This window comes from Rosa rugosa, chromosome 6, assembly GCF_958449725.1.
Source record: "Rosa rugosa chromosome 6, drRosRugo1.1, whole genome shotgun sequence".
NCBI lineage: Eukaryota > Viridiplantae > Streptophyta > Magnoliopsida > Rosales > Rosaceae > Rosa > Rosa rugosa.
Window position 1 is genome coordinate 25,669,172 of NC_084825.1, and position 10,900 is coordinate 25,680,071.

At 41.4% G+C, this 10,900-nt stretch overlaps 1 protein-coding gene and 1 pseudogene across 1 annotated transcript; one reads left to right on the top strand and one right to left on the bottom strand.

Moving 5' to 3' along the window:
* Positions 1-2,348: 2,348 nt before the first annotated feature.
* LOC133716477 (uncharacterized) lies at positions 2,349-5,978 on the bottom strand. The gene has a single exon (XM_062143184.1). It carries the CDS (start codon positions 5,976-5,978, stop codon positions 2,349-2,351), a length of 3,630 nt encoding a protein of 1,209 aa, XP_061999168.1.
* A 3,745-nt stretch (positions 5,979-9,723) lies between these two features.
* On the top strand, positions 9,724-10,432 carry LOC133716478 (probable L-cysteine desulfhydrase, chloroplastic; annotated as a pseudogene).
* The last annotated feature ends 468 nt before the right edge of the window (positions 10,433-10,900 follow it).

Sequence of the window (10,900 nt, forward strand, 5' to 3'; positions counted from 1 at the left end):
GCTTCCTAACTACAAGGAATTTATTGTAATTTAGACTTAACTAAAATACATAGAAAATGACTTAGGGTTAAAACAACCCCAGCCTAAATTAGAAGGCCCAATAAGGCAGGCCCAAAGAGAAGAGCCCAACTCAAGACCCAGCAAAACCGGGTTGACCCAAGCCCAGTCCACCATTCCATCACGTCTACAGCTGCATGTGCAGCGCTGCCCATGAGTACCACCCCGAAACCAGCAGCGCCGCCCATAAGTCCCGCCGCAAAAACTAGCCTCGATCACTAAGAGCCGCATCGCCAATCTCTTCCACAAGCCAGCACCGCCCCGAGCCCCCCGAGCCACTGCCAATGCACTAGCCCCGAGACCCACAAGCCACCCCGTAGTCCAGATGCTCCCAGATCCTTGTCGCCGCCGGATCGCGCCATCCCTGCACAGAAACCACCACAGACATCCAGAAAAGCCTTCCAAACCTGCCATCAAAACCAACCTGCCAAACCCTAAGCCAAACAAACATCTCTCGACCTCAGCCCAGGGCGTTGAAGTGCCCGTCCGGCAGCCAGCATAGAGACAACGCAGCAGAGCCGGCGCTATCCATGGCCGCCGCCGGACAGGGAACGAGTTGGCTGCGTTTGTGCTCTCTCGCGGCGCTAGGGCTAGAGAGAGTTTTTTAAAAGGAATTATGTATTTAGACTTTATTAATCAAGACTTGAGGTCAGCCGCACAGCCCTTTATTCAAAATAAATAAATAAATAAATTCAAAGAACTAGTTTTAGTTTCAGCGTGGACAGTTAACTCACATTCCTCATCCACATTTCTTTTCTTTTGTTTTTATTTTTCCTTTTGGTCTTTTACTCTTTTTACCAAATTGTCCAAGGAATATGATTTTTTTTTCTCTTGAAGCTATTTAATAAATCAAGGGCAATTGTAGGGTTTTTGAAAATTTAACTTTAACAGTTGTTTGCTTAATTAATGCTGATAGTCAGGTGAGACTATTTCCACCATATAGTTTTCTTAGTTCACCTTATATCTAACTTTTGTTATCAAAATTTCCGATATTACTCTTGTTTGTTAAATAAATAAAAAAAGAAAACAAAAACCAGAATGTTCTCGTCTGCCGTTGCAAAGAAACCATATCGAACCTCTGTCAAACCAAGCAGCGCCGCTTCTTCTTCTTCTAAATAGATCTCTATTTAGTGTTATGTGATAGCTAACAAAGAACTCTAGTAGCTTTATGACATTCTTAACAAAATTTTCAGTAGCCTCTCTCATCCAAACAACCAAATCTTTAGCATCTACTTCTTTCTCCACATTTTTCTTTCTGCAAATCTTGTGCGTAAATCAACAATATCTCATTTAGCTACTTTAATAGAGATAATTTTGACTTTTAGAAAGCTTAATTAAGAGTAAATTCATAATGGTTTTTTAGCTGAGGTTGAAAAAGTGTTGCATCAAATGAAAAGATCTCCTCTTCTCGCTGTGCATGTCAATCAGGCTCGTCATAGTTGGATTCACCATGCTTGCAGGACACTAAATTGATGGACCAAAAGAAGAGAGAGAGCGAGAAGAAAAAAAGAAAGAAAAAAAAGAAAAAAAGAAGAAGAAGAAGAATGGGATAGAGGCTAGTTTGCCATAAAGGCAGAGGTGCTAGTCATAGCAAGGGGCCGGTGGTTGTTGCAATTTTTCATTTTTTTTTATTTGTAAGGTTAAAATTGAAATATTTCAGTGATATTTATTTATTTATTTATTTATTTTTGTAGGGTGAACAAAGTAGACTGTAGGATGCATGGTAATACCTGCACTCTTTATAATACCTGCACTCTTTATAGTCCAAACTTCGAACTCTTCTGCTTATTATTCAAGACAAAAAAGAATTTTAAAATGGTCTACCTAACTTCACTTTGGTGTTTCAAAAAAAAAAAGAAAAAAAAAGACAATTTAAACGTAGAATTTGTGTATATTCCCAACATTTTTATACTTAAAATTCTCATCTATGATCTATCTATCTGTTATCTGTACTATAAAAGTGAAGCGCTCAAACTTCAGCAAAATATCGATTGCAAGAAGTACCCTTTAGTCTAGAAAATAAATACTCATAACAAAAGAGTAGTTCTAAATATAAGTTTTTTTTTTAATTGAGATCTCCATATTTGCTCACTTAACCTCTTATGCTCTTTACATCCTATATTTACTTTTTGAAAAGTAAAATTTGCTAAATAAACATCTTCTAAATACCTAACTTAATCCTACTCATATAAAGAAATTTCAAAAAAAAAAAAAAAAAAGTTCTCGAGCATTAAAGAGCTTTTTTTTTTTTTGAGAGAAAGGAGGTCATAACTTTATTGAACTTTTGAAAATTACATGGAAATAGCTTCAGCTGCTAATGCAGCTAGTAAAAAAGAAGGAGAAGAAAAATAAAAGAACTCGTGCAACTCAGTGCAAGCTCTTGTTGCCATAAGGTGTGCAACCTTATTTGCACTTCTGTTAATATGAATCAACTGCATATTGGATTGACTTTCCAACACCAGTCCAAGATCCTCATATAGCCTACCCAAGACAGAGGTATTAATTCCAACCCTCATAGACAATTGCCTCTGCATGATTTGACAATCTGTTTCCAAGAAAGCTGGAACGAAATTATTATCAACTGCAAATTGGACTGCCATAGAACAAGCTAACACTTCTGCATGTTCAGGAGACAAAAGGCCAAACAGCGGTCGACCTCCCCCAGCAAGCATCAAACCCTGATGATCCCTAATAACAAAACCAATGCCTCCATTCTTTGTTATGTGATTAAAAGACCCGTCGATATTGATCTTACACCATCCCTCAGGTGGAGCAGACCAACGCTCGACCCTTACTGTACGTACAACCCCCACCTTCATGTTGTAAAATCTGAAGGCACTCAACCTAGTCAAGCACTTGATTAGCACATCACTAGCAGGCAGACTGTTATTTTCCCAAACTCTACAATTTCGTTCCTTCCATACTCCCCAAAGCAGATAGACCAAGTCGCCCAAGTCCTTCAAAGCTAGCTCAAAAACGCAATAACTGAACCAATCTAATAATGTGGAATTGGCAATACGAGGACTAAAACACACCTGAGTCAAAACTCCATTAGATTGCACCAGTTGCTTAGTGTAAGGGCAATCTCTACAGATATGCAATGTTGTCTCCAAAGCAGAAGAGCACAGTACACAAACTTGGGAGTCCAGTTCTACCCTTTTCGATGCTAGCCTCTCCATTGAGGGTAGTATATTATGACAAACTCTCCAGATATGCACCTTGGCAGAGTTAGGTATAGTAATTTTCCATAACTTTTTCCAAAAATTCACACCAACAGACAATTGGAATGGGCTTCTAGAATTAGAAGACGAGAAATCAAACCTGTAAGCTGTTTTCACAGTAAACTTGCCATCTTTCTCCAACCGCCACACAACTCTATCTGGAACAACCCTTCTGCGAAAAGGGAGACGCAAAATAGCTTCTGCCTCAGCTAAAGGAAATAGACGTCTAATCAAGGGAACATTCCATAGCCTTGTATTAGTAATGAGATCTCGGACCTGTCCAACCTCTTCAATTGCACCATTGTTCCCCAAAGGTTTAAACTCTGGCACCCCTGGCAGCCAACAGTCAGCCCATATATTAGTGGTATTTCCATCACCAATCTGCCAATAAGAACCTTGCCGTAACAGTTCTCTTGTGGAAAATAAGCTTCTCCATGAAAAGGAAGGGGTCGCATGAGGAGTAGCTAACCAAAAAGAAGTATCCGGAAAATATTTGGCCTTGAAAATTCGAGCAACCAAACAATTAGGATTGTTCACCACCCGCCAAGCCTGTTTGGCCAGCATTGCAGAATTAAAATTGGACAAACTTCGGAAGCCTAACCCTCCTTCCTCCTTAGGATTACACAGTGCCTTCCAAGTTTTCCAATGAATCTTCCTCTTATCAAGAGAGCTTCCCCACCAAAACCGAGCACACATCTGTTCTAAGTCATCACAAAAATTCTTGGTTAATTGAAAAACACTCATCGCATGAGTAGGCAGCGCCTGAGCCACAACCTTGATGAGTATATCCTTTCTAGCTCCACTCAACAATTTACCTTGCCAATTAGCTAGTCTTTTTGCCAAGTTATCCTTAATATATTGAAAAGTAGAGGTTTTCTTCCTCCCAACATAAGTTGGCAGCCCCAAGTACTTCTCGTGAGACTCCACCTCCTCAACCCCCAGAAGGCTAGATATCTCTTCCTTCATGTAGTCAGAAACGTTCTTACTAAAAACCACCGAACTCTTGTCAAAATTAACCAGCTGACCAGAAGCCCTGCCATAAGTCTCAATGACATCTTGAATTTGATAACAATCATCTAAGGATGCATTTGCATAGAGCATGCTATCATCCGCAAAAAGTAAATGATTAACAGCAGGAGCACCATCACATACCTCAATCCCAGGCAGAAAACCGAGCTCCTGTTTTTGTTGAAGCAAAGCGGAAAAACCTTCAGCCCCAAGCAAAAATAAGTAAGGTGATAAAGGATCACCCTGCCTCAACCCTCTACTAGGAACAAGAAGTCCCCGAGGTTTACCTCTCACCAAAAAAGAATATCTCACAGAGCATACACACTGCATCACCATGTCAATCCAACTGGAAGTGAATCCAAATCTCTCCATGACCTTTCTAAGGAAAAGCCATTCCATTCGATCATATGCCTTGCTAAGATCGAGCTTCAAAGCCATAACACCCTCACTGCCTCCCCTCTTGTTGTGCACATAATGGGCCACTTCATTAGCCACAAGGATATTATCTGTGATCAATCGCCCCGGTACAAAGGCACTTTGGAAAGGAGAAATTAAAGTTGGCAAAATCACCTTCAATCTGTTAGCAATAACTTTCGAACAAATCTTGTAAATAACGTTGCATAAGGCAATAGGCCTCAATTCTGACACATATTCCGGATGAGGCACCTTGGGGATGAGACATATATGAGTAAAATTAATTTGCTTCAGTAGCTGACCTGAATGCACAAAATTTTGAACTGCTTCAGTAACTTCCAGTCCAATCGTTTCCCAATAGTGCTGGAAAAATAGAGGAGGCATCCCATCAGGACCCGGAGACTTGGTAGGATACATTTGGAATAGAGCAGATTTTACTTCCTCATAAGAGTATTGAGCACACAATTGCTCATTCATTGTTGGAGTAACACATGGTTGAATAGCATTTAGAGTTGTCTCCATAGCTTCCACATCTATATCCGAGGCAGTAAACATAGAGTCAAAGTAATCTGTTATCACTTTCTCCATCCCCTCGTCATCTTCACACCACTCACCGTCTGCATTATACAGACCACAGATGGTATTCTTCCTTCTTCTGTTGGCCGTTTTCCGGTGAAAAAAACCGGTATTCCGGTCCCCTTCTTTTAGCCAAGCCACTTTAGATCTCTGCTGCCAAAAACTCTCTTCATGGGCAAGGAGAGTTTGTAGCCGTGTGAACAACTGCTTTTTCTCCAACTGTACCGCTTCAGATAGCTGTACATCAAGCAGCTCTTTGAGTCTTGCTCTAATCCCGAGCATTTGTTGCTGCCTTCCTTTGAAGGCCTGTTTTTGCCATTTATCCAACTCCAAACGTGTTCGTGTGAGCTTCTTAGTAATTTGAAACATCGATGAGCCAACAATGTCAGTGCACCAAGCCTCTTTTACCACCCCATCACACTCTCCATGCTGTAGCCAGTAAGCCTCAAACTTAAAGCGACGGTGATGTCGCTGTTTTGGCAAAGGAGCTGTACTGGCTTGTAACAGAATCGGAACATGGTCCGAGTCGCTTGGTGGTAAATGCTTTAGACGAGCATCACTGAAAATGTCACACCAAGAAGGCGTGCAGACTACTCTGTCCAATCTAAGCTGCGTCTCCGAATTCCACCAAGTAGATTGAGGGCCAGAAAACCCTAAGTCCAACAAGTCACCATAGCCTAGGGCATCCCGGAACCCGCGCATTTGCTGTTCTGATCGGACTGGCCCCTCTATTTTCTCACTGCTGTTGAGGATTTCATTAAAGTCCCCAATGACAGCCTAAGGTAATGAGTCAAGGTCCCTTAAGTCCCTTAGCAATTGCCATGATCGATCCCTATCTGCAGTGCGCGAATAGCCGTAGAAACCCGTCAACCTCCAATTAGGGTTTCCGGCTCCACGTCAATGATAAGGTCAATATGATGTGCAGAAGACGTACCAGCAGTCGCCTTCACTTCGTCACTCCAGAACATTTCCAGTCCTCCCGACTGTCCATCACTTAACACCTCACAAGAATTAGGAAACCCTAATGCGGCTTGAAGTGCCTTGAAGTCATTCAAACGATTGATCTTGGTTTCACAAAGGAAAATAATTTGGGGACGATTCTGATTGATCAGATCCTTCAGCGCCCTTGTTGTCGTGTCATTGTAGATCCCTCTGCAATTCCAACTAAGAATCTCCACATCCATGGCAGGAGAGAATTTTGCTTCCTAGAAATCTAGAAAGTAAACCCTAGCAGAGCAATACTAGGTCGGTTGATTCTGCAATTCAATTGTTCTGAGCATTAAAGAGCTTTAATAAGCCAATAATTTTAAAGTTACCAAAAAAAAATTGAGATAATTATTGAAAAATGATTGAAGCCTCTAAATAATTAATAAAAAAAATCATAAATAATGTTTCATGCTTAACTAAGCGTTTTCTCTAGTCATTTTTTTGACTTTGTCAAGGGGAACCCAAAGGCTTCCTAGGCCCAAGATAAACCCCTTCAGCGCATGTGAAATGCTCCAACTGTGCATTGCAGCACAGTGCCTGGCCACTTTGACAGCTTCGAGATTCGAACCTAGGTTGGGGAGCACACCCAACTAGGCAAGAACCACTAGGCCACTTGCAGTGGTTACGTTTTCTCTAGTCATATAACTCGATAAAAAAATACTCTAGCCTTTTGGCGGGTGGCTCGCTGCTTCTCCCTTCTGGAGAGGTCGCATCTCCACTTCTGGAGAGGTCGCATCTCCACTTCTGGTGGGATATGCCAGTTCACTCATAATTTATTTCTCTCGGCCTCACTCATACACCTCTAGGGTTGGTCGATTCGAGTGCCATCACTCAAATGTTGGGGAACAGCCCCGAGACCCTTAAATCCCATCGAGACAAGCTCGGGACCACAATCTCTGCGTTTAGCCATGTCCAATCATATCTCCTAAAGCAGCCTGTTAGTATTGGCTGAGAAAATCCTATAAGTCTCACTTGAGGAACTTGGTATCGAGTTCACCTTCTCCTCGCTAGAGATAATGATCAGATCTATAGGTTGATCTGGCTTTGGATATGCCATGATACATAACACTACACTAAGGTTAGTATCAGTACTAAACTCCGACATCTATCCTAACTGATTTGGTGTCAAAATGCAACTTACGCATGACAAGGACACGGTCATCAAAGTGTTGGGAAATATTTAAACCTGAAAATTTCGTACCACTGAGATCTTGGGCCAACTCAAATCCAATGGTTTATGGGTCACAAAAGTCGATCACTTGCTAAACTAAAAATAAAATTGGAAAATGGCTAAGTGAGACACCAAGTCTCACACATACATGGCTTAGGTCTCTCTAAGCCTGAAAAATAGCCAAGAACATACCAAAATAAATTGGTAGGCTCAAGGCTTTATGGTACTTATAATGAAAAATTTAAGCAAATATTTGAGGGAATCGGTTTTTAATTTTGTAAATTAAAAATTAGGAAATTAAAATTTGTAAAAAGTAAAATGCTAGAAATTTAAAGGTTTGGAAAACAATTGTCATGCCCCTGATTTTTAAACACAAATAAAAATCGATATATAATCCCATAATTATACATGCATGATCGTTCGGTCATCAATATCAATTACCTTGAAACTTTTTCCCTTTAAACTAAATGCATATTAATGCCCTGAACCCACTATGTCAATTAGGCCTGGGATCTGGAACCGTAAAACCGGCTAAACCGCACCGAACCGCACCGAAAAATCCGGTTCGGTTCGGTTCTTCAAAATATTAACATGCGTGTTTTTCGGTTCGGTTCTTTATATGACAATAACGGTTCGGTTCCGGTTTTCATTTTTCATACTTGTGCGGAACCGAACTACTAATAGGTTTATATTATTATGATATTATCCACTAGCTCACTACTCAATATCCTATCTTTTTATCCACTCAGGACCTTCTTCTGTTTTGTCTGCTTCACTCAGTCTTGTCCCCTCCAAATAATCTATTAAAAAAATGAATCCACTTCTGTTTTGTCTGCTCCACTCTCTCTCTCTCTCTCCTCCCTCTCCTTTCTCGATGAAAACCCACATATTCACCTATTGTTTATTAATCTCTTCTTTTCCTCTCCACTTTTTGAGAAAACTATTCGTTTTCTCTCTCTCTTCTTCGTTCTCTACAAAGAACTGCAGCTTCTTCTTCAACTCTCTTCTTCAAATCCAATGGCGCCGCCGGTGGTTCTCCTTGGCAACAGGCGATTCGGCATCTGAGGTCCGAGCTGCAGTGGTTCCAAGGTTCAAGCTGCAGTTCGGTCTGGGTCGAAGGAGGATCTGAGGGTCGAAGTTGCAGTTCGGTCACTGATAGGATCTCTAATTCTTCAATCTCCTCTCTCAATCTCAAGCTTCTTTTGGCTTGATTTCTAATTCTGATTATGTTTGGGTTTGCTTGATCTCTTTCAGATAAGCATCAAAGGGTTAGCGCTGGGAAATTGTGGCCTACCGGCCTAGAAAAGAGACGGTTCCCAACAAGTATTAGATTGTTTTAGGAACCGAGAAAAAGGCACAAACCGAACCGATTAGAAACGGTTCGGTTCTAGTTCGGTTTTGAAAATTTTTCTTTAAACCCGAACCGTTTTTGGTATGTAGTTTTCGGTGTCGGTTTCTAAGTTTTTTAACAGGAACCGACCCGGTCCCAGGCCTAATGTCAATATTGACCCGCTCCGTAGAGTCATATATTACATAAGCTTACGAATTAAATTGTCAACAACAAAATAAAACGTAAATGCTCCTCAGAGCTAACTACACAACGGAAGTCTTTATCAACGGTAGAGTCACAAAAATGGCTTCCTACTGAAAAGCTGCAAAAGCGCTACCTCAGCTTCAACCACGATTATCCTAAACTACACAACGGAAGTCTTTATCAACGGTAGAGTCACAAAAATGGCTTCCTATCGAAAAGCTGCAAAGGCGCTACCTCAGCTTCAACCACGATTATCCTAAACTGTAGGATTAACCCCTACACCGTTTGAATGGTGCGCTGGGTTGGCACACAACAAACCTGGTAAGCTTTTGCAAGCCCGTATGAGTAACTCAAAACCACCACAAATCAACTCACACCAAAACGAAGGAAAACAACTCACTCCTTGATTCCTTAAACACCACCTAAAGAAAGCAACTCACGCCTTGTTTTCTTTCAATTCACGAAATAAGGAAAGCAACTCACACCTTGATTTCCCATTCAAATCACGAAATAAGGAAAACAACTCACAACTTGATTTCCCATTCAAATCACAAAATAAGGAAAGCAACTCACACATTGATTTCCTTAAAAGCACGTAACATAGAAAGCAACTCACTCCTTGATTTCTATCAAATCGTTAATAAGGAAAACAACTCACACCTTGTCCCCTTAAAAACCGTTAATAAGGAAGCAACTCACACCTTGTTCCCTAAAACACGTAACATATAGAAAGCAACTCTAATCCTCCGCCACCAATGGCATCCTCCCCCAACCACACCCTCAGCGGTGATTCAAACACCCACGCCTCCAAAACGCCCAAACTCTCCTTCATCACCCCCTCCGAAATCGCAGCCGAATTCTCCCAACATAGTCTGGATCAACAACGGTAACTTCGGGTCCTGCCCCGACTCTATCATCCAGGCCCAGCGCCGCTGGCAGCTCAAGTACCTCTCCCAGCCCGATCACTTCTACTTCAATGACCTAAAAAAATGACATCCTCCACTCCCGAACCATCATCAAGGACCTCATCTACGAGGTCTCCATCGTCGACAAAGCCACCACTGCCGCTGCCATCGTCCTTCAATAGGCCGCTTGGGGCTTCTCCAAGAGAAAATTTGAGAAGGGCGACGCTGTCATCATGCTCCATTACGCTTACCACGCCGTCAAGAAGTCCATTGAGGCATATATCACTCGCACCGACGGGTATGTCATTGAGGTACCCTTGCCATTTCCTTTGAATTCTAATGATGAGATTGTAACCGAGTTTAAGGAAGCTTTGGAAAAAGGGAAGGCGAATGGGACGAGGGTTAGGCTAGTTGTGATTGATCATATTACTATTGGCCTTGTGTGGTTATACCTGTTAAGGAGTTGGTTAAGATTTGTAGGGAGGAGGGGGTTGATTAGGTTTTCATCGATGCAGCTCACAACATTGGGTATATAGGTATTGTGGGATTTTCCCTGTGAGAAGGTCCCACAAAATTGCCAAATCGAACCTCAGCTGGCTACGTCAGCACCTTAACAGAGGAAATTGATGGAATGGATCGATTTGCTGAAATTGGAGAGTGCGAGAACTTTTATGATTAAATTAGAAGTGCAGAGACTGAACTGATGAGCCCTTGAAAGTCCGGGGTAATAAGCAGAATTTAATCCTATCCGAAACTAGCTAATGCAAAATAAAGGTAGTCGTTTGACTTCTTTCGGTAACTCCAAAATAAATATGACCAGGTAAGTAGATAGCTGTCGGTGGAGCAAAGCTCGCTTAAGTACCACTTATCTCAAAACTTCAGACATAATACTTGCTTTGAATGAGCCTAGTTGAAGAAAAACTAAATCAATGGCATTAAGTACAAAATACATGGCAATTGCTTATTACATCTTTGGAAAATAAAGACTTTATTCAAAATCACTAGTCTCTTGATCTTGGCCTGATTT